This window comes from Galleria mellonella, unplaced genomic scaffold (assembly GCF_026898425.1).
Source record: "Galleria mellonella isolate WM207_F2 unplaced genomic scaffold, CSIRO_AGI_GalMel_v1 utg200, whole genome shotgun sequence".
NCBI lineage: Eukaryota > Metazoa > Arthropoda > Insecta > Lepidoptera > Pyralidae > Galleria > Galleria mellonella.
Window position 1 is genome coordinate 2610136 of NW_026442034.1, and position 25667 is coordinate 2635802.

Sequence of the window (25667 nt, forward strand, 5' to 3'; positions counted from 1 at the left end):
TTGAGTAAATTTCTCTGACTTATAATCAGATCGCTCAGTTCCCTAAAGCATGCTAAAGTTACCAGATCTTACCTAATTCTTCTATAGATGTTTGAAACTTGAAGTACCCTTTTAGCGACAAATTAACTGACTATTTACGTAATTTATATCAATAATAACAACGATATTAAGTTTCTGATAGTTTCAAGACTGAGAAATTAAATTCATCATCCTTTAATTAATTAAAAATAACAGAGATAAATTTTTATACTTCTTTCTGAGAGAATGGGCAACAACAACGCTTCTTTTTCTTTCTACCTCCAAAATCAAATCATTTCTCAATATATCATTTTTGTTAGACAATAAAATATTTTTATTGTATATCAAAAATGTTGTCATACAATTAAAGTGAACATCAATAATAAATGAAATGGTTCAACTTGGCGGTGATTGGAATATATCTCGATTTATACTCGTAGCTGTAAATTTCTTATATCCCAATCTTCATTATCTGTCACAAAGGTAAAATTAATTTGTTTCTTTTTCCTGCCATCGGCGATACTTTTAGATTTCCTTCTCATCTATACGTTTTTATTATTCTATACCTTTATTTTCTTTTTGTAATAAATGTTGGCTTCGGATTAGGTATTACATTATAAACACAATATAAACGATTAACTTAACAACTTTTCTCTCATGGACGTCGTAATACTAAAATTTACTGTATTACTAATTTATTGTACTTATCCTGTCACTTTTTTTTCTAATTTTAAGTATTTTTATTGCCATTATTTACTTTAAACCATCTTGAATTCAATTGCATATGTAATAAAGGTATATTTTACCCGTATTAATTTTGAATGAAGTCAAAACAAACAACAGTAATATTTCGAAAATTGAATATTATAATATTATGATCGATTTAATACAATAGGTCAATATAGTATAAAATTACCTATACTTGGGAATGTTGAAGGGTTTTTTCGTAACACTGTTAGCAATATTTAATAGCTCATTGTAATACGTCCATCAAGTAAAAATTATAAAATAGTTAAATTTCAAACAAGCTGATTAGTTAAAAGTTATTATTACAATTTTTTTAGTTTATCTTTTCTCATGTGAGCGACATCCCTGTCGCCAAAAAAAGCAATGCGTAATTATGAATTTTATTGATATGGCCATTCGCGGAACTGCCGAAACAATATTCCTGCAGGCCATTCAACAGTTTCGTTTAATATCTTGTCTCTCGAAATGTAATTACATTCGAAATTGCGTGTTATTGCTGCAAAGCGTCAGATTGTTCGGCATTTACATTTTAGCAATTTGCGTCAATACCTACTCGTTTGTGAGTTTACTATACTGGATTTGTTTCACTGTATTCCTGTTTTATTATATTTGAACTAGTTGTTTCTTGTAGCTTCTCATTATATTCATTTATTTTTTATTAACCATATTTAAGAAAAAAAGTGTTTAGCGTTAAAGACAGGATTAACAAATTATCCAATCGAAGTGTGGCAATGGCGGAATCATCTATTTTCATAAACAATTGAACGGTTTTTTATATTTTTATTTGATTATTTAAAAATGTCACTAATAGCGAAGTGAATAATGGTAATCATAGAACAAGTACCTCTGTCCTATTCGTGTTTCAACCGTGAAGCAGCTGTGTTTGCATGGCTGTGTTCCGGTTTGAAGGGTGGGATATGGCGTGAATTTACTGGGTACAGAGCAATAACACCTGAGTCCTCAGGAATGGCAACGCATGGAGGGTACCACTTTCCATCAGTTGGGCCGTCAGCTTGTTTGTCATTCTAAGTTGTATAAAAAAAAAGTGACATACGTAAATCTGTAACAAAAAATTTAACACATCTGTACCTGTATGTATTATGAAAAGGATCATCAAAATCAACATCGACATTTGTAGTAATATTAAAAAAAAAAAACTTTCACCCATAGAAAACTATATTATTAATAAACAGTATAGACTATATATTAGTATTGAAAATTCTATTTACTTAGACCAAATCTGGCCTGATTGCTAATACTCCATATTTTTCTCCTTAACTTTTTAAATAGTTTCCTACCATTCAGTGATAAATTCATAAAAATCTTATTGTATTATTAACATTTTAATTTGCTATCAAAGTACTTTTTATATAATTAATTAAAAACGTTGAAGATTTGAGGGTAGGGGAAGATTGTCAGTAGTTGCCATGCTTGGCAGGCGGATTGGCAACCGCAGTCAGGTTTTAGAGATGTTTTAATAGGGACGCTACTACCCATCCCTCAGGACAGGAAGGGGTGGCCTATTCTATGCCGGGACCACACGGCGAATTAAATCTCATTATAATATATAATAAGTATAAAATTATAAGATTATTTTGATATTTTTACACATTGGTAAACATCAGTAAGGCGAGGCGTCAGTTTGTATTTTACAAAACAAGCTACAGACAATGAACAGTCAATCTGAGAATTATGTTGTAAAAGAAAACTAATCCTAGCCGAGTTCGTACTGCAGTATGCTGGAAACGGTGATAAGCAACTTACTGGAAAGCTAATTACGGAGTTTCAAAAGTGCCTTATGACTTACAACTTCGTCTGTTTACTTCTAATATGTTTTACGAGTCATCTCTCGTACAGGGTTGTCAACAATATGTATTTAAATACACTTGTAATATATTTGTAGCCGTATAGGTCCTGGTATAGAATAGGTTACTCCTTCATTTCCCGTAAGTGTCGTAAGAGGCGACTAAGGGAGCTTATGGTAGAGGAACGAGCACAGCGTCTCTTAAAACATCACGAAAACCGAAACTGCGGTTGCCAACCTGCTTGTCAAGCGTGGCAACTAGTAGTAAAACCTTCCTTATGGTGGAGTTAATAACTCATACAAATAATATTACTACATAGTATAAAACAAAGTCGCTATCACTGTCTGTCCGTCTCTATGTATGCTTAAATCATTAAAACTACGCAACGGATTTTGAAGCGGTTTTTTTTAATAGATAAAGTGATTCAAGAGGAAGGTTTATATGTATAATATTGTAGAGAAACACTGATAAATTTAGAGGTTTCTAATGTGACGTGATATAATGTGTACCCGCGCGAAGCCGGGGCGGGCCGCTAGTTGGTATATACATATCAGTTTTTGCAACCCTTGATCATTATTATTATCCCAGTACTGGGCATATATTTCTTCTTATAAAAAAAAGTACATAAGCCTATTTTGTGTATTACGATTCTGGCTAGATGCTTGGTATAGGGTTTATTTAGATTATTTATCTCGCGCCAATGTGTTGTGCTTTCTTCCCTTTTAGTCACCTTTTAAGATATTCTGGGGATAAAAAGGGAGCGGTGATATTAATGTTTTCTTATTCTATTGCCACATACACGAATTTACATAATTTACATAAAATAAAGATTGTGTTCAACAAAAAAAAAAGATTTTAATTTTGGCAAAATTAGTTATTTTGATTTATAAACTGAACTACTAAATATATTTTGATAATTTTTTTATGAGACCGATCTGTAAGTATATCCTTTAAGATGAAACAAGAATTTTTCAAATCTTTATATAACTGAAGGAGTTACGAGGTAACAAACTTAAAAAGAAAATACAATCGAATTGAGAACCTCCTTTTTTTAAGTCGGTTAAAAACTACTCATTTCCATGAATAGCATTACTAAGTTTATGGGTGACGGTTACCATTTCCCATCAGCTTGTTTTTTATTTTAAATTACATAATTAAAGTTTTGGATTAATATCCTTTTTTGTGACACCCTGTATATTTGTAAACTAGAAATCCGTTTGTAACTTTTGTTGTGAGAAATATCCCGGGAGTCTTAAGTACTTTAATAACTTAGTCGTTTATGCTTAATCCGGATTTAGGATCTGATATTTCTGATTGTAATTCGCAAAAACAAAAGTTTGCTTAACCGACCTTAAAAAAACAGGTTCTACATTCTACTATATAATTTTTTACTAATTTATTATGTACCTATTCCTTCGTCAATTGTAGATCGATTTGAAAAGGCTTTTTTGTTATTCGAAAGAGTATATATAGTATGGGATATGGTGACATAAAAAATGTACATATGTATTCTTAGAAATCTGAAAACTCCACTCCTGATCCGAGGTTGGGCACCATGGGCACCAATTCTGGAGAGAGCACGGTCCGTCCAATTTTTTGGTACGCCTATGGACTGTAGATATTTGTTATAAACATGGGATTGACATGGGAGTAAACCTTAGTATGGGGAACATTGAAAATTACCTAGCCTAGTCTCATGCGTGTAAAATTACAATATTTTGTATATAAAGGTACGATGTTTCAGTGCAGATTTCAATGTTTATGTACTCTTCACTCGATATTTTTTTTTCCACTGAGGTCGCAAACAAGCATACGGCCCACCTAATGGTAAGTGGTTACCGAAGCCTATGAACACCTGCAATACTAGAGGTATTACGCAAGCGTAATACCTCTAGTATTGCAGGTAAAGAGGTTTTTTCAGGATCCGCAGATCCTGAAGAAACCTCTTTACCCCCCTTTTGAAGAACCCCATGCTGTAGTCTCTTGGGATAACCTCGGCAGGGAGCTCATTCCACAACCTGAGTGTTCGTGGGAGGAAACATATCTGAAACCGCGCAGTACGCGACCATTGAGGCTGTAGGACATGAGGATGAACTCCCTGTCGATGGCGAGCCGTACGATGGTAGAAAGTGGCTGTGGGCATCATATTGAACAATTCCTCTGAGCACAATCCATTGTACAAGCGGTAGAACATGCAGAGTGAGGCAAAATTACTAGAATAATTATATTTATTGAAATTTGCAAACACAAGTTTATAGCTAATTAGTTTATTTACATCAACGTCTCGTCTATCGAGTTACATTTGATTTAAACGCCAAATTGATTAATAATATCACATTTAGATTTGACTAATGGCATGTTAATTAAGAAGCTGCAATACGCAAGTAAATCATAGTGAAAGAACGCACTCCAATCCTCTATAAAATATGGTCATTAAAAAATAAACTTTTCCACAAATTGCTTTCATGTCGACTGCAAAGAAACAGTTAAAGTTGAAACTGCTTTACGTTATATCGCATCGTTAAACAGAATTTATTTGCAAACGAGTTGGCGTTATTGCTTCATAGATATTATATTGCAACAGTTTCCACAACAAGTTGACTTTCTAAGGTAACATCCGTTGGCGCCCGCCCAAGCGATTAGTGTTCTCCTTTGTTATGATTCCTGTAAGAAAACTGCTTCAACGATGAAATTATTTGAAGCACAAATGCTGTATCGGTTACCTGGCGGAGAGCCAGTGAATTTTAACCGGTTATGTTATACCAATGACCGAGAGCATTGTTTTAGAGGGAGTTTGCGACACGCTTCAGTAAATTTTGTAAAATTTAATTATTGAATGGATCGATATAATTCTTGAAACTATTTGGTAGTTACAAGGGCTAAAGTTTTGCATAGTAACAAGTTACTAACTTGTGAAGATTGCTTTCAAAATTTTTATTTGAATTTAGATTGAATACTACATTACTATTATTCTCATTTTTCTTTAATATATACATATACAAATACTTTGTAAAATATAATAATAAATTAATAATAAATAAATTTAATGAATATTTTTTTTCATATTTGATTTTTAAATTAATATTTTAAAGTAGTTAATTATAGCTAACGAACAAAGTATGTATTTTTTGCGTTATCTTTCTATTGTCAAGGACATGATGTGTACCTAACGTGCTTACGAGTATATTAAAATACTACTTTTGTCCGCGACTTCGGTCGTGACTGACAGAAATGAAAAGCCCCGGGGAACTTAAGTTCTTTTTCATTGTAATATGCATTTCAAATATCACTATAATAAGATAGATAGATAGATACTCTTTATTGTTTCCTCCAAAAGATTACAATAGTAAACTTATTATAAATATAAACAATTACAAGAAATAATCACAATGAGAAAACAGTGGGCGATAGTAAGATAATGTGTTAAAATGCTGAGAGATACGATATAAATTTACTAATATTTATTTATTCCACATAGTTCTTCTCAAGTAGTTCCAAGTTCAAAACGTCTTCTAACTTTTTCATATTAAAGAAGAACCAATAAATGTAAAGATTTCGAGTCTGGGATATAAAGTGAAATCCATAAACTATGTCCCAAAGGTTACTGGGGCTGGTCCTAATTTAAGATGGGATAACTTAAGCAAAGATATCGATCTGCCTGCATTAAAAGGGTTACTTGTGAATTATCTTGGGTCGAATGAGGCGCAGTGATGGATAGTGTAGATATTTTGGGGTTGTCCAAGATTATTTTAGAGAATATTAAATTAGATAAAAGCTTGAAAGTAGCTTCCACGAGAAACATGTCAAACGATTAATGTTAAACAGTTTTTTATTTAGAATTACCCTTTAATTGGATTAAAATTTATTGCAGTTGTCGTGTCTTTTTTTTTGCAAAGCGTAGAATTGTGGAGGAAAATAATAGTAGACTAATGACCACGCCATTTTGCATTCTAAATTAACATCATCATCATCATATCAGACTTTAAGTGTCCATTGCTGAACATAAATCTTCCCTTTCGGGGGTTTGCTACACTTGGCAGGCGGATTGGTACCGCAGTTAGGCTTTGGTGATGTTTAAAGAGGGATGCAGCTGTCCATTTCTTGATAATTAAATTCCTTACGTCTACGTACTAAAGTCGTCTCTTACGATACTCATGGAAAAATAAGGGGTGACCTATTCTATGCCGGGACCGCATGGCCTAACATCATCAAATCAGCCATTAAGTATCCACTATTGTGATTTAGGTCTCTCCTTTAGGAATTTGCCATTAATTGCTACGCAAGGTTTAAGAGGGACGCTGCTGTCTATCTTTCGACTATTATATGCCTTCGGTCGTTTGTTACGACATCCAGGAGATAAGAAGGAGTGGTCCATTCTATGCCGGGACCACATGGCAAATTTTAAAATATGTACTATATGTATATAACACTATCGATTCACACCAGATTTATACAGGCAGATAGATAGAAAGATTTATATTAGCTTTATTTAGTATTTTGTATTCACTTTAGTAGGCAAATATTTGATATTTTGGGTTAGATTCCTGTAATTTTGATAGAGATTTGTAATTTTTTAAATATAATATACAGTTAATGTAGCTTTTTATAACTTAATGAATTTTTGCAATTGATTGAGATTACAAACAACCAAATAGACATACAAAAAATGAAATCTTTCCTCTTTATAATATAATATTAGTATATATTTTCAATGTCAGTCTACGAGACATCGCAGCAAACATCGGACTTTACGACTGAAGTCGAAAAATCTATTTGTTTACAATAGAACAATATTGGTGATTTAATTTATATTGTCCATTAGTTTCTCACTTACTACTTTGTGCACATAAATTTTAGTAGTAGGAAAACTAATAGAATAATACCACTTCTAGACGACTTATCAAGATCAAATATATACCAGTTTTCGATTTTACAAAGAAGGAGATTTTAGATTCCGTTTTCTTTTTATTACCTTATAAATCTGTTAGTTGTAAAGTGGTTCGGAAAATTTTCTTTTATCTGAAAGGACATACTTACAGATTGATTTTACAGAAATTTCATTAAAAACAGTTTAGTAGTTTAGTTTATAAATCAAAATAACTGGTTTTTGCCACAATTGATACAGGCTTTTTTTGTGGAACACTATTTAAATTAGACTTTAAGAAACTTAACTGTGTAAACTATATCTAATTTGGCGCAGCAGTTTTTGCATGATATTGCAATAAATATACGAAAGACAAAATTTTGGTTTCTCTTATTTTGCTCTTATGTCCCTCATATAATTTTTTCTCAAATATCTTCTACAATACAAGTTTATACAGTAGAAGTCATTATAGGCCTATTAAAAGGGGGGCTGGGTGGACCTTGTTTACCTCAGAAGTTTGGTAGCTACCCTAGAATGTGAGGGGATTTTTCAACTATGTGTAAAAATATGTTGCCCCTTAAAAAAGGCGAATATTAGGCGTATGCCAGAGGTTCTATTTACCATGAAATGAAATTCCGAATTTTCGGATTTATTTCGTAGTTTTGTTCATGCCGAAATCGGTCCAGTGAATGGAGCGTAACATTTCATTAGTCATAAAGGTAGACTTATATCATATTTTTAAACAGCATGTAATTTTAACATCATATTTGTGTTTCGTTCGGTCCTGAAATTTCGGAAAATACCTCATGGTAGGGCCTACCAGGGGGGAAAAAATTAAAATACATCAATAGAAGTCATACAGTTTAACAACATTAAAATAAAATTAAGACCAACTAGTCTTTGTATTTCTAAATGAAACGTTTAAATCATATAGTAATAAATTTATGCATATTGCTATTATATGTATGTAAATTAAACGGATTTCACTGTAACAATAATGTTTAACGCACGGGAACATGGCAACACTAAACTGCCGTTTCGAAACAGTTTAAACGTAGTTTACAAGATTCAAATTAATTTACCAAATGTTCGTGGTAAGTTGGCGCGTAACGGTTATCAGACTGGACGTGCGCCAAGTTAACTTTTGGCGTACGGGTTAGTGTTTTGTAGCCGGTAAGAGATTTGTGGCTTTAGATGACGTGCTACAAATAGTTACCATTTCATTATCTAAAAGCCCCAGCTCTCTGTGAGAATGAAAGTATTGCATCAAGTGTATTATTTTTATCTCCTTATTTATTTTAATTAACCATATCCTGTGGCTTCGTCTGTATTAATAAGTAATTAATGTATCCTATGTGTTTAGTTAGGATATAATTGATCGGTGTACTAAATTTCGTTCAAACCTGTCCAGTAGTTTTTGCGTGAAAGAGTAATATACATTTATCCTTACATCCTTACTAATTTGGTCGTTTACTATAACAGTAAGATGTGAGAAGTTTTGTTTGTTTTCTCTTGATGTTTTAACTAGTCAATCAATTGTCATAAAGTTTGCTGATAACTGTTCATTCCAGGTAACGTAATGAAATCCTGGGTACAGTTAGTGTTTAAATAAAACAATGCCCCGTCTTCTAGGCGTCCGCTGGAGGTACTATTTAAAGAATGTTTTGAAGGATATTTCGATTCGATATAACCATTTGCTCAGATTCAATTTACAGATTAGGCAATCTAAATTCTCATATCGTATTCACTACACTGAAATATTGCCCTTTGTACACGAATTTCTTTTCGAAAAGATATTTAGGATGTCTCTGAGTTGTAGATTCGATAACGCCGTCTCGTTTTTTTGTATCTAGCGAAAGCAAATATGTTTTTAAGAATATGTTCGCACTATTATTCGTAGAACTATTTAGTGTTAGTTATCCGAATGTAGTATTTAGACGATTTTGCTCAAATTTCTGATACTTTTTGAGACGATATTATGTTAGTATTAATTTTCGGAAGTCTGTCTTGTCGAAGGATATATTTATTCTATTTCAGCTGGATTTTTATTGTTAATATTTTATAAATTTTTAGTTGCCGGATATTCTGGTACGACTAAATTAATCTGTCTATGTGTAATCTGGATTGATTCCGATCTTTTAGAACAAACGTATCCTAATGTATTGTACTGGTATATTTTCAGAACAAATCATATTAGATCTATTACTTATGCACTTTTGTCTTCATGTTTTATTCATCTTTTGTACTTAGATAATTCTATGCTCGATTAAAATAAATCATGTTAATATAAGAATATTTCTACGTTAGACTTTTTGAACAGAATAAAATAGCTATTGATAGAAAATAAATAAAAGAAAAATTTGATTGGAATAGATAAAAGTACTCGTATTCGATCGTTGAGGGACGTCACCCAATGATCTGAGTCGTCACGAGAATGAAAAACAAATATTAAAGCATACCTGCTTACACTCGAAATATTTACTCGCTTTGTTCTCTCAAATCACTATATCATGTTTCTGTGAAACCCAACACATTCGTAATTTATTGCTTGCCGTTTCACTAAATTACAGGAACTTCAATTTTGTATGAAGAAAATCCTGCGTATGTTTTATGTGGGTAAAAATTACAAACCTCAGCCCTTATCTTACCTCTTTTGTTCCTTATTTTCTCTATTATTGCCCTTCCCTTTTGAACCCTTCATTTGCTCTTCCCACATTCATATATTTTGTCATTCGTGCCCGTCGTTTCGCATATTTCTGCATTTGCGTTTATAAAACCGATTCACTCGCTTTCATTAAAAATGATTGTGTTATAATTGAGACTAACGATTTTGAAATAATATAAACTGTATTCACTTAATAAAAATTATTATTGAATGGTATAATTTAACATTTTATTACATAAAGATTAATTATATAATATTATCACATTTACCTGTACAACAATTAGTCCATTACCCTAAGGTTGTCTCGAAAGACTTGCTTTCTGCAATATATCGCCTTAATGCACTTATACAACTGTATCGTTACTTTTACTAATTGCCTTGCTTATTCCCTATATTGTAATACACTCATTCATTTACTAAGACTAAAGATAAAGAGAGATAAAGAAAAACCAGATTGCATATGTAATACACAAAACAAACAAACCAATTACGAATCCATTCTTTTTTTATAGTCATTCGAATAAATTCAATTCAAATTGCACAAATTAGTTGAGTGCTACAGCATTTCTCCCATGGTTAAACATAATTCCTGAAAGAAACCTTACGTGAGGCTTTAACTTTACCAACATGTAGCACAATTCTTCAATATCCAAAATTGTTTACATCCATTTGCTAAATTGGCCAAGGCACCACCAACGTTAGCGCCAAGCTTGGCAGGCGTCCAAAGCGAACACCGCTCGAACAACATTCGATTATGAAAGCTTTTAAATCACTTACGGCGTATAATACTATACTGTTTACTGTCTCCTAGGAATTTAGCCGTCGTCGCCGGCTTTAATCAGGCTTAGTGTTACACCGTTTCAGTCTTGTTTCCTTCATTGAAAGTACCTATTTCATGTTTGTTTTTCTCCTTAAGCGGCTTTAAAAGCACGTTCTCATTTTGCATGCATACTTTTATATGTACTCGTATCATACATGATATTTTTTCTGATTCTGATTCGTTTTTAATTATCCTTTTAGAATTTCCATTCGTGTTTTCAACTTTGTCATGTATTTATTTAGGATTTGTACTTCTTATAAGGTCAAGGATATGGCCTGGGATAGAACTGGCTGGAAGAAGATGCATGAATTAGTTGCACCGATAAGAGGAAACTTTTAAAAAGAAAAGGGACTTCTTATAGGTAGATAGAATTTATGCCTATGAGTATTTATCTAATGAACACCATTTTATGTAAAAATATAAGAACAATAATTAGTTTTTCATTTTAATAATATAAGACAGAGACGATATAATAATTACATTTTGGTCGTTCTAAAAGTAGTATCGGCAGAATATTTAGATTACTTGCATGAATGTTTCACCATAAATTATAATATTTTTGCAAGTTGGAAATGAAAACGACCGTCTGCAATGTAAATAATTTAAAATGAAGTTTAAAAAGTGTATATAAATAGGATGGGATATTGTATATGCAAATTATTTTCCAACATTTCTTTCCACATGGTATCTACAGTATTTTACGTTGTTTATGACAGTTGTTATAAAGTTTACCAAAATGTAAGCCTTGCCAAGAAAGTTACGCGAGACACACTTCGGTGTCACCGAGCTACGATAGGTAACAGATTCCCTGGCGTCCCGCCAGCTAACGGAGTGCTTAAAACCTCACCTATGCTTTCATGAATACTGCATTCAAACAGCGTCAACCTTGGAACCAACAGCGGCGGTCCAAAGACTCTGATCCTTTAAAATCCTTATAACTTCCTTATGTCGTCCGGAAACGGTTGACAAAACTCAATAAATAGCACTTTTGCCACAAACTCGCACTGATTCCAGTTATTACTGTTGGGATTTGTTTTCAGGATCCGAAGCAATTCTTTTGATATGTTACTTTTTCTTCATACTCGTTACGGAATACTTTCTTAACGTGCTCTGTATTACATCGCGTGTCTAGTGTGCAGTTTTTATGTTGTTAGTTTTCTAGCGGAAAGTATGAAATTGAACATTAAATTCTTCGAACTTTCAAATTGAATTATCCCCGATAGGGTACTTAGGGTATTAGTTGACCACTGTTGTCCACTGTAATAGAGAAATAAATGTTTTTCTAGTTTTTGTTGATACTATTTTATGGAATCAACTTCAAGCAGCAGTATTTCCGAACAGATACGACATTTTTTTTTACAACACTGGGCAAAGGAGCATGCGGCTCACCTGATAGTAAGTGACTACCGCTGCCCATGATCACCCACAACACCAGCGGCATTGCAGGTGTGCTGTCGGCCTTTTAAAAAGGAATATACTCTTTTCTTGAAGGTTATGTTGTCGTATCGGTTCAGAAATACTGCTGCTGGAAGTTGATTCCATAACATGGTATCAACGAAAACTAGAAACACATTTATTTCGTAACTTTCAAGAAAAGAGAATATTCCTTTTTAAAGGGCCGGCAGCACACCTGCAATGCCTGTGGTGTTGTAGGTGCTCGTAGACGGCCATTGTCACTTACCATCAGGTGAGCCGAATGCTCGTTTGCCCCCTGTGTTATAAAAAAATTTAATTTGGCGATTGGTAATCGTATTGAGTATGTGGCGTATGAGGTGACTAAGGGAATTTAAAGTCAAGAGATGAGTAGCAGCGCCCTTCTTAAAACGTCATCAAAGCTTAAATACGGTTGGCAAACAGCCTGCCAAACGTGGCAACTATTGGCAAAATTTCCTTTATGGGGGAGGCTTATGTTCAGCAGTGGAGAGTTAATGGCTGATATAATAAATAATAAAAAAATCTTACAGTTCGTTTTAGTTCAATTTGTTCTAGTAACGGTACTATTTTTTTAGTACCTATTACTGTGTTAATTTGGCAATTATTATATATATATATATATATATATATATATATATATATATATATATATATATATATATATATATATTAGTAGGAATAATCTACTACTATAGTTGGTTGCTTAAGTGAATAAATTTTTTATATTAACCATTATTAATAATTAATTTGCTTGTGAATATATCTAGAATTCTGTTGCTATTTCTCTGTACCCTAAATATAATATTTTGATAAAAATCCAAACATCTGTCACCTATGATCATATATTAGAAGACTACATGGTTATTTAAAAAAAAAAACAATATATATATATATATATATATATATATATATATATATATATATATATATATATATGTCAAGAGGATAAAAAATAATGATAGTCCTTATAAGCATAATTTATGTACCGAAAAGTAACTGTGCCGTAGTTTCATCTACACCATTAACCAGCTCCATTAGACGATCGGCCCATGGCACGACATAGGTACATTTAGTAAATTGACATGTTTAGCTTTGGCAGTATATGTAGTTGTCTTTAGTCCTACCACCTCAAATATCTTTTATTAATATTATAACTAATTAAGTTTTGAATTCAGTAGATACCGTGCAATGAGAATTTCAATTTTGTTATGCGAGTCTTTTTAATAGTAGAAATATGAAAAGGTTCAATGACTTATAATGCTTGATAGTTTTAAATTGAATTTAAACTTTATTGGCTAATATAATATGATACAAAAGGTGGATTTAATGCTATAGGCGGTCTCTATCAGTCAACCTTTAGGTTATGCAGAGATACTCCTCAATGGTGGTTTAAATAAAAAATATTATTTATATCTTGCTGTAATATAGTAAATGACATACATACAAATATTAATAAAATAAATACATATCATCCTATCAGCCGTTAGCTGTCCACTGCTGAACATAAGCTTTCCCCTTAAGGGGAGTTTTGCCAGTATTTGCCACATTTAGCGAGCGGGTTGGCAATCGCCAGTAAGGCTTCTATTGATGTTTTAAGAGTATATATATACATATACGTGTTCCAAATTCAAAATAATTAAAAAGTTGAAAATAGAAAAGTTTTTAAGGTAACAGTATTTATGGCCAGATATATATACATAGAGATGAATTATGTTACTACTCGTATATAAAATAAAGATTCTCAGATATTTTATATCACACTGTATCCTAGTTTAAAAGGCATGCGACTTGTTTTTACGTCAGTCGAAGACGGTTACCACTTCCCATTATATTTAACGTATTTTTTTTTATACAACACTGAACAGTTAGGAAGCTGACCGTTTAGTTCGCTTGCTCCAAGTATTCGAACGTAATTTTACTTCCCACATTTTAGCAATGTCGGTCTGCATGTAAAATTTTGTGTACGAATAAAAATATTTATGTCCGAATCGGTACCCAACTCGGGCAAGTAGACCGAAAATGTCGTCGAGTCAACTTTATTGGTACTTTATTTAAACTTTATAGATTGAATTTCCATTCTCCACACCCGTTTACATGTCCACACCCCTATAATTTTAAGACGTATCAGTGATTCTTGGTGAAGAACTCGCATCGTAAACATTGATATAGTTCGAAACCGGCGTATGTAATGTAACTTGTTTGTTATACGTACAATAGCCACATTTTCCTTATGGCCAACATACTTTCTTGAAAGTTCGACAATATAATTATTACATGAACTGATCATATGAAAGATATAATATAATATTATATCCTTTTATTCATTATATTAATATAGTATAATATTGTCGGCATCTAGTACTATTCTTCGAGAGATCATTGTTTGTTTCCTCCTATCTTTATTTACCTATATATGTATGTACGTATATAATACGATTATAACTAGGTTCTCTTTGCATGGATCGTGAAAAAATTATTGGTTGGATGATAATGAAATTTCAACAGTGTTACTTAACACCAGTGATAGTTATAGTGATAGTGAGAGTGTTAGTTAGAGATGGTGATAATGTTAGTTAGAGATAGTGATAATGTTAGTTAGTGATAGACGTTTAGATGATTAGAATAGCTAAACAGATTTGAATTTGCGATACAGATGGATCGCCGATACACAGAATCTTTTTTATACTAATTTAAACAAAGCTTGGAGTTACAGCTAGACTTGTAATTTGCAACTAGCGTGCACTCTTAGTATAAACATGACTTAACTAAAAATTTTGGCAAAATGAGTATTAATGAAATAATTACTCAAGAAAACAAAATAAAGGGCTCGAGAAAAGGGGAGCTGTTTTTAATTAAATTGTAAATCTTTATTATGACAAATTTTGACATAATAAACGCTTCGTCAGGCGTAGGCCGTAATAGTCACTCATCATTAAGGGTCTCGGATGATCTTGAAACTAGTGAAGTATTTCCGATTAAAATTCATATAAATTAATCCGGATATTCTCACATTAAAATATAACAAAACAGATTTACAAACAACTTCGTCTACATGATCGGAATATTGACTAAAAACAGCCTCCCTTTATTATCCTAAACTTACGTATATGGGAAGTTTCATAACGTTTGTTTGAGGTGTTAAAATACCAAGTGATAATAAACAAATAAACATATTTGCACATTTATGTATACCATATGAAGTTAAAGAGTTTGTTTGAGAACGCTAATATTTGGAACGACAAGCTGAATTTGATAGCTCATTTCTTAAGAAACTGATCTGTTGGGAAGTATAACGAATTTCCCAATTTTATGGCGAATATTAAATAGATAATAATCATTTAATAATCAATTGCTTTTGTATATTTGATAGAAAATTATATAATCAAAAAACAAAAGAAGAACAATGACTGACAAAATAAAAGTATGAGGACTTATTGTTAACATCTATACACTTACCATGTTTCTTGGAAATAAATAAACAAATAAAAGAATATATGTCTATTAAAATAAACTAAAAGGGTAAATATACCAAAATAAACCGAATTAGTAAGAATATTATGAGTACAATATTTACTAAAACTAATTTTGCCAAAATTGTGACTTAAGTCGGTATTGTAATAAGAGAGTTACTGCGTTACTTTTAAGTTTGTTCCAGAAAGTTCCACTACACAGCGGTGGCGGTGCAATAATCTAGAATCTACATTTAGACTTTCAGCCAGACTAGAGGGCAGACTGCGAGACAGCGACAGACAAATTACTGTTTAACTACGGTTTCTAGCACTTGCGTTTAAACGCGATGCCTCTGTAATAATATAGTCTAGCGTAGACTGTTTACACAACTGAGATTATATTTCAAGAATAACAGTAACAAAATTATCTTATTTAGCATTTAATGGTGTCTGCAGACATTACAGTAATCTCAGAGGTGTAGTGTACGAATAGCTTTAGGATTTAAATTAACATGTTCTAGAGTTATTTTGTATTTGTATTCTAAATTTAAATGTTTAACATCTAAACTTAAATTTAGAATTAGAAAGTTTCACTAATCCTCAATCGCGAAGTGAGAACAAAGATAAAGACAGCCATAGAGAGGTAGTTGTCACGCTTGGCAGGCAGATTGGCAATTGCAGTTAGGCTTTGGAGATGTTTTAAGAGAGACTCTGTAGTCCATCCCTCGTCCTCTTTTAGTTGCCTCTTACGACACCTACAGGAAAAGTAGGGGGTGGCCTATTCTATGGCCGGCCCACATGGGAAAAATATTAATTCCACTTAAGTTCAGTATTAAAGTAGGAAAATGGTCTTAATTAAGCTCAGCAATGTCAGAGGTAACAAATTTTTTCTGGGGCCAACATGGTGTTAAGTTGATTGCTTTTAAATTAAAATAAAAAGTAGTAATTTATAAAAAAGAAAATACAAATGAATTGAGACCCTCGTCGTTTTTGAAGTCGTAATAAAATCACTCTAGAACGGTATTAGTTATTTATATTATTTTAATATACTTTAAATATATTTATGGCTTATATTTTAGCTTTGCAGCGGCGTTTAATAATGCATAGCGTAAAATGAAATAAAATATTTGTTAATGCATTAGCTTAATTGTTAAATTTTAATATTTAAATAGTTAGTGTTACTTATGATTTACTATTTATACAGCTTAAATTGTTTATTATTTTTATTAGTTTTAATATTTAATTTTAAAATTAAATGATTTCTTTTAAAATAATATTTCTTTTTCAGTATCTAGTGACAACACAGTAGGAGACAAACCCGAATATAACGATTGGTACTTTACGATTGGTAGTTTTTTTTTGTTTTTGTTTTTTTCACTAAGTAACAATCGTCTGCGTGGAATCTAAACGTCTCCTACTCGGTGTTGCCACAACTAAAAAAATAATATAACCGTATATGGTACGCTAGTCGCTGATTTGAGACACCACGGTCATCGTCTCGCTTGTCAGACCTTTTTGATGGCATCCCAGTAATTTCGTCCTTTCACGGTTTCGAAAAAAGAAGCAATGGAAGAACGATTGATGTGTTTTTTTGTGGACTGGTGAAGCGAGAGGATGATTTCTGTCGCTGTCAATGATAAATGAATACTTTTTGTTGCTTAATTCGCTTTATCACTGACAGCGCGGACTTTTAAATGGCTCCCGTTAAATCCGCGGCACTATAAAAGCTTATATAAACATACAACAATAAAGATAAATTTTCCTAATCTATTTAATTTTGATACTGCTTCTCTTCTATAAAAAATCAAATAATGCTTAATATATTGCATAAAATATAATATATGCGGTTTAAATTTATATTTAAAACAACATTAGGTTATTTTCTAGACTATTCTAAATTTAAATGCGTGTAATAGCCATTAAAATAATTTTGTCTATCTGTAACGGAGAGAACGTTTAATTTGTTCGCAGCTTTTATTAAAACACTTTTAAGAATTAATAACGCCGAATTTGTAACAACTTGTGATGTCTTGGGTACATTCTGTGAAACTTCAAAGGAACTTTTTAATGAAATTTTAAGGCTTGTTATTGATCAAAGATGCTTTCAGTTAGGTTTGTTTGCGAAGCGAAAGCGACTTGATTAGGGTCAGTAAATTAATATGAAAATAAACATTTCCATAACATTATAATAATAGTACGGAAATTTGAATATTTTGTAGAAGCGTAAAAAATTAAATGAAAATAAAAGAACATATTTTACAGAAGCGTACTTAATTAAATGGAAATAAAACTAAATAAGTCATTACAATATTAAATTAAAATTAATATTACAAATAAATTTTAAAGGTTTGTTGTCGTAATAAAAATTAGAATCAGGCAAGTGCTGATTCTATTCTAGAAACAAGCAGTGACGTTATTCTTATTGGTACTATAGTGCTGACGAGGGTTTTGACGGGACCTACCAGACCAACGTGGTGGTCAGAAACAACGGCAGTTGCCTGTACGTGCCTCCTGGCATTTTCAAGAGCACATGCAAGATAGACATCACTTGGTTCCCCTTCGACGACCAACACTGTGACATGAAGTTCGGTAGCTGGACTTACGATGGCAACCAGGTACAGCGTACACTCCGCGCTAATTTGCTAATAATGCTGTTACGCCCTTACTTACCGCCAGATTTATCTTGCACAAAATGTTGCTTTCAAAAGCTAATACATGTCGTTAACAATAAGTTGATGTGAACTAAGTAATGCCAGTACTTTGCATTCGAAATTACAGCTATTAGTTTTATGATCTACCCGGTAATAGTGACGGATGGCTTACAAAGTGTGCTCTTTACTTAATGGGGTCTCTCTTGTAATCCCGGAATTCCCAGTCGTTATGTCGTAATATGTTCTACAAATGTATTTTATGAAAATAGTATCTGGCTATTAAAGTAATTATTTCAATTCATCTAAAGTTTTTTAATATTGATAAATAAATGGTAATAGTAGGTAAAAGAATATTAGTTGATTAGGATTTAGGGCCAATTGAGGGAACCATGTGAGAAACCGAAAGGATATTAGATATCCAAAGTTTTGTATGTACTATTTTGCATGGAGCAAATAATTATATTCACATGATAATTTAAAACAAGAAACATGTGAATGTACATCGACTGTACTACTGTATACTGCCATACGGATACGTGAAAAGTAACGCAAAAACTGTAAGTGACAAAAGCTATATACAATGTTTTAATGATTTTGACTCTATAAAGTTTATTTTGTTTTTGCCAGTTTGATAAATTCTGTGAAATTATCAAGCAAAGAAGTATGATAATGGTAATTATTTTAATAATGTAGAATATTATATAAATATCTATACAAAATTTAAAAGGGCTTATTTGTTTAAAAGTTTTTATAAACTGTTAGTTTTTTATTGTCATATTTCACTTACAAAAGTCTAACAAGTACGTTGTTTTTGTATTTGTGATGAAGTAGATTCCATTCTCTTCATAATTTACACCAATCTTTATTAAAAAATCATTATAAAAAATTATAACAAAAATATTAGTTGACTTTATTGAAACTCAATAACACTGTATAAAGCTTTTATTTGAATTTAGTTCGCATGTGCACGATATCAGTACTAACTTCTCCATTGTCATCATCACAAGTTTCCATTTAGTATTTCCAAAACATAGTTATCTTTCTCGTTGTTCTAAGTTTGCAATCTCTCTCTTGTATTAAAACTCATTATGTTTAGTTTGTTGCTAACAAGTATCTTAATCTAACTTTGTCGTCCTTATGAATATAGAATCAAAATTATATACTAAAGTGTATTGTGCTTTACATGTGTATATAATCATATATATCTGTTTGTATGGTTCAGAATATTTTAAATATATTATAGTGTTTTCTTATCCACATGCATAATAAAAGATTTTGAACATAATATGTAATGTAGAAACATTGAATATAATATTAATATGTACAATACGAAAGCTTGAAACCTTACAATAATATGTACAAAAGCATGTAACAGATTTAATTAATGTTATTTTGTTGTATTTTATTATAATAAAATTGTCAATATTATATTCAAACTATTTAGCCTTTTCAGATTAGATTATTGTTCTTTTATTATAGTGAATTCTTTACATTTATATTCACTAATATTTATAAATTAACTGAAATAATTACCCTAATTTTCTAAATTAAAACACAAGAGTCTTCGTTTAAATTTTTGTTTTGTCTATTAAAAATGCTTGTCCTAAAGTTTAGGTAAAACCTTTGAATCCTTGAAATGTATCTATAGATTTAAATATTTTGTTTGCTTCTTATAATGCCTTGCTTTAAGTCTTTTTGTAATTGCTTTAATGACAATTTAGAATCTCCATCACCACAAGACCATCTCTTCCACGATATAGTAGCAATATTACACTGTTTTTGTTAATGAAAATAAACAGTAACGTAACGTATGGCGGTAACTCTATTATCCTCATAAATTTATTTCTTGTTTGTGCATCTTCTTTATTTTGATCTATTCTAGTTGAGCACGTCTTATTTTAGGTTCTCACATTTCCCTTTAAGTAATTTAGATACCTGAGCATAAAAATTAATTAATAGCATGAAAATTAATTTGCATGGTTTGTTCCCTGATTAAGGTTGTGTCATTAATACTTACATTGTGTGTGTGACGTTTGTATGAGTTATTACTTTTCTAACAGCTGGATCTCGTGCTAAAAGACGAGGCCGGAGGTGATTTGTCAGACTTCATCACGAATGGGGAATGGTATTTAATTGGTAAGTCTTTCAATAGCTAGTAGAATTTTGTGCATCCACAAGGTTAATTTAGTTGTTGACGTAAGAAAGAATTTGAAACATGATATAATAGGTTTTGTACAATATAATGAGAATGCAAATCCATTGTACTAATATAATTTATGTACTTAAATTACAAAAAAATAACTTTAATTAAATTTACAACAATAATATATTTTAATTAATATAATTTAATATATTTATATTTATTTACATTTAATTTAAATTTTATGTAATAAATTACATAACTACAATTTATGTACCTAATTAAATTGAAATTTATTTACAATAGGAATGCCTGGAAAAAAGAATACCATAACGTACGCATGTTGCCCGGAGCCGTACGTCGACGTCACATTTACCATCATGATTAGGAGACGAACTCTTTACTACTTCTTCAACTTGATAGTGCCATGTGTTCTCATCTCTTCTATGGCGTTATTGGGTTTCACACTACCTCCCGACTCGGGGGAGAAACTTACACTCGGTTAGTACATTTTTAATATTTTTTAAAATTTAAAAAGAAGTTTGAATTTACGAGTATATCTATACGTGATGTCGTAATTGGAGCTAGTTATGCAGAAAACCGCCACATTATCTAGGATATCTATGAGAGATGGCTATTAACTTACATAACTTGCTGCAATTATTTATTAAATATTTTTATTGAATTAGGTATTACTTTGTGGAAATTTATATTAGACTGATCAATTGATTAGTATTATTTAGTTTAATTCCACTACCATTAGTATGCGTCTGATATTTTGAGTTTAGTGCAGAGAGATCGCTACTAGCAGATCTCTATGACGTTTTGCCTAGTAGTCATTATTAGATCCAACCATTATAAAGTTTGCAGTAATGTTTAATAACTGATATAATCATAGATCATAAAATTTCTATTGGTGGTAGTAAATTCTTTGCATTGAAAATTATTAGTCGCGTACATAGTAATGGTAGCGAAAATAAACAAGATAATACTATTCAAGTTACTTATTAAATGTTGTGTTGAAGTGGAAGAAAGAACGTGTGAAAATTTAGTGAATAAATATAAAATGGAATATTAGTGCCATATAGAGCTGATAGATATGATGTGATTAATAAAAACCAGCATATATATATTGGCTGGTGTTAACAGGTGTGACGATATTATTGTCGTTAACCGTGTTTCTCAACCTGGTCGCTGAAAAGATGCCTTCAACATCGGATGCGGTCCCTCTTATAGGTATTGCACCGTAGGAGACACCAGTGATACCAAAAACGCACGATGCTTCCTGAATACTAAAAAATTATTAACTTATTCATTTGGGCATGAATTTTTGAAAATTATACTTTTTATTGGTGCTTGAGTTCAATGAAATGAATTCTCATAATATAGTGTTTGAAAATCAATATTACATTTGACACATGGAAGAGTAAATTTTGGCTTATACATCATATGATATACTTATTCAATGCAGATTGAAAAGGCCAAAGACGCGATGAAATGTTTTCACACGTGTACGGAAGCAACGTACGCCTAAAATAAATATTAGATTGTCTCTAGAATGTGGTATGACTGTTTGTGTCCGTGTTAGTACACCCTCGATGTTGCAGAGTTTAATATTAAACATTGGTAAGTATTATATGGAGTAGACGCAATTCAGTACAGTATATTACATTTAAAATTCATCACCATTCATTTAAAAAGACTATAACCATGCAGAGATTTGTCAGTGATTTGTCACGGAAAAAATGGGGTCTAGCAATCAAGGCGCAAAAACGGTTTGGAGAGTTGTGTGCAGTTACTCACATGAAATTTGAATGCTGATGACCTAAATAAAGGAGATACATCGGCTGGGGTGTTAACAATGTGTTTGATTGCAGGAGTCACTATTCTTCTCTCGCTGACGGTGTTCCTCAACCTGGTAGCCGAGACCCTGCCGCAGGTCTCCGACGCAATCCCCTTGTTAGGTACACTACCCAAACCTCTCCCCTACTTTTGATATTTCATCCTCTAATCCCATGTTATTTTTCTTTATAATCACATTATTGTTCAATTCATTTTACTTTTCAATATTATTTTTTCAGCTCTCATTATTAATTGTTTCTTCATAAAGCAAATTTAAATTACAAGTTATTTTAAAACATTACAAGGAGTAAATTATGTACGTTAAAATGTTTTAGCTTTAAATGGTTGTAAGCTTAAATGTCGTCGTTTGATTATTATTTTGTCAGTAATAAAAAATCATTTAAAATTAATAGATTTATTAAATCAATCATGCTTTTTGCTTTTTATACAGTTGTAATTGTAATTTGATGGAAAATATGAGATACAAGCGTTTCACTAAAGGTAAAATAAAATGAATTATGTTCGTAGAAGGCGGAATTTTATTTTGCCATATTTTTCCATATCTTGGAGTCGATTTCGCGGTTCTAGGTTCAAGGTCTGTTGCTACCTTGTAATAACTCTTTTGTGAAGTTTAAATATTACGTATTATGTAATATAACCACAGATATTTACGTAACGAGTGGCATGGCATGTGATTTTGATGATAAAACTTTGTCTCTAAGAATACTGGACTGTAAAGGTAAGTTAACAATTTATACATATCAGTGTTACTTACTTCTTCTCGATGTTTCACGATCGTGTTTTATTTAATCTATAATTTTGTTCACTTATTGTATAACGCGTAATCGATTCCATGGTGTGAAAAAATTCTCTATATTTTTTGTTCTGAGTGTTATTTAATAAATAAATATACCGTGACACTGGAGTTGTCATGGTAAGATACTTGGAGGGTGGTGTAAGTCATATAAAATATTAATCAACCCTTCTATTACTAACACTAACTTTAATATTTTAAGTAATTAAATAATTAAAAACAGCATAAAACCCTCTCTAAATAGTGTTTGCATGAGTACTTTGTTTTGTTTTGTTTATGATTTGACTTGAGCCCCTGATACCGACTCAGCACACTAACAGGAGATGAGGCCACGTAGGCCTCTTACGAAATTATCAGTTTCTTTACTGGATGGGACACGAACTATGCTTATAGGTTTTATGGGTAAACTAGTGAATAGAACATTTTGTTTTTTATAGAATATTATATTGATCTTTGCAGGTGTTACAATTCTCCTGTCGCAAACTGTTTTCTCTCTATTGGTGGGGCACGTCATCACAAAAACCTCAGAGGCGATCCCCCTAATAGGTGAGAAACGTCCACGCGTTTTCTGCCAAAATTTTTTCTTAATCTAAACGATAATTAAAATAAAAAAATGAATTGATCTTAAAAATAGATCCTTTCTTAAACAGACTAAATAAGAATGTGTTGCGAGGAATATATATGGTTTAACATATTAAATACCTCTTGACCATGTAAATCGAAATTGTTTTAAAAATGTATTCCTTTGCACATTCTTGAAACACCAATTTAACAAAGATCTAAATAGAATGCAACCATGTGCTTGAAATATCTAAAATTAAAAAGAAACATATTCTTACTTTTCCTGACTTCGACTTGCATTTAGAGCCTCCATATTTCTGGAGATTATTCTATGCTTTGCAGGGTTCTTGCCAGCTCTCGACACTTCAAATAGAGTTATTGCACTTTTCGTACAAGCTAGAAAAAATCTTAGCTGTACTATTAGAAATATATGAAGTCATCGTATCAGAAGGATCGAAAGTTTTTCAGTTACAGGCATCCAATCTTCTTGTAATGTATTAAAATAATTTAACGTCTGTCAACCTTTGCCTCTCTGTTATCCATTCATTAAAATTTCGTTTCATAATTTTCCTATTTTACTTTTCATTCTATTATCTACTCCGATTGGCCTATTGAGCAATGTAGAGTTCCTATACTCGACTGCTGACGTCACGTTATGATATTGAGCATGTAATTTGTTCTGAGCTGACTATGAAAGAGCGATTTAAATGCACAACTCTCCTGTTGAAACTAAATGTAAATACGCTTATAAATATGTAGGTTTGGTTTGCTTGTAGCAGTTTAAAAGCAGGATATAAAGTTAAACAGCGGTTTATAGCAACAAAGTGGATGCGGGTAGAGAGGGTCCAGCCTCCAAGTATCTCGCGAACATCGGCTCTCGCAACTTATCTGGTCTGTTTCACTCACTACAATTGACTGTTAATAAACTTGCTGTCATATTGACAAAGGGATTAACTGGAGATAACAAGCAGAATTCCTTTATCAATTATATAATAACCTCTTATAGCACTAAATATATAAATGAATCTAAATATGTATAAATGAATGTAAATATGTTTAAATGAATGTAAAAATTATAAATAAAAATATGTACTGAGTAATATAATTGATAAAGTTTTTAGTTATTTTATATTTTAACGCTATAGGGGTGTTAAAAAAATTGGAAAAGCTTGTGTTATTTAATGATCATTTGATTATCGTTTCATAAAAACTATAATAACACTTACATGATTATAAATGTTATTATAATTTATATAAAACATGAGCATTTTCAACATGACAGTTAAACAAAAACACTTATCTACTTATTTTGTGATTATTTGTCGCATTTAAATCTCAACATAATAATTTAATAGCACTATTTTATAATTAATTTCATAATTTAGACTATATAAATTTATATTCAATTAGTATAAAACTCTAACTAACCTGATTTAACAGTGTGTTTTGTCCTTTTCTTTCAAATTATGAGTTTAGCTTGAATGAGAGAGCCAAACATATACTTCAATAGCTAAATATAGATAATATATAAATATTAGATTAATTATATTCTTATGAATAAGTAGTAAATGTGGCAAATACTACCAAATGAGTCATTCGCTGATTAGACCTGCAAAAGCTTTAATCATATAAATGTAGAACATTAACTGCATGTTCATATAAAAATGCATGAATTTCATATTTTGATGTCGTTGTACTGTAGTGTACTTAAATAAATTAATGCAGACTGTAAATTGACGGTTTATATAATGTTTAAAATAAAACAGCAATTATAAAAAAATTATATTAAAAATTTACAATTACATTAAAGTACTTAATTTTCTCCTTAAAGTTTTTATTTATTTCAACGTTCATTTT

General features: G+C 31.4%; 1 protein-coding gene across 8 annotated transcripts in view; it reads left to right on the forward strand.

Moving 5' to 3' along the window:
- LOC113514831 (neuronal acetylcholine receptor subunit alpha-7) overlaps nt 1-25667 on the forward strand; it is a 182207-nt gene that overhangs the window by 148067 nt on the left and 8473 nt on the right. For 5 of the 8 annotated variants that reach the window (XR_008252748.1, XM_052894204.1, XM_052894206.1 and 2 more), the window contains 4 exons: nt 18237-18417; nt 20514-20589; nt 20900-21094; nt 22471-22557. Coding sequence is in view for 7 of the 8 variants with exons in the window: in XM_052894204.1 (XP_052750164.1) it covers nt 18237-18417; nt 20514-20589; nt 20900-21094; nt 22471-22557 (539 nt within the window). In the remaining variant the exon portion in view is untranslated. Of the gene's footprint in view, nt 1-18236; nt 18418-20513; nt 20590-20899; nt 21095-21742; nt 21830-22470; nt 22558-25667 lie in introns of all 8 variants that reach the window. The other 3 variants (XM_052894208.1, XM_052894207.1, XM_052894210.1) reach the window with 1 other exon arrangement.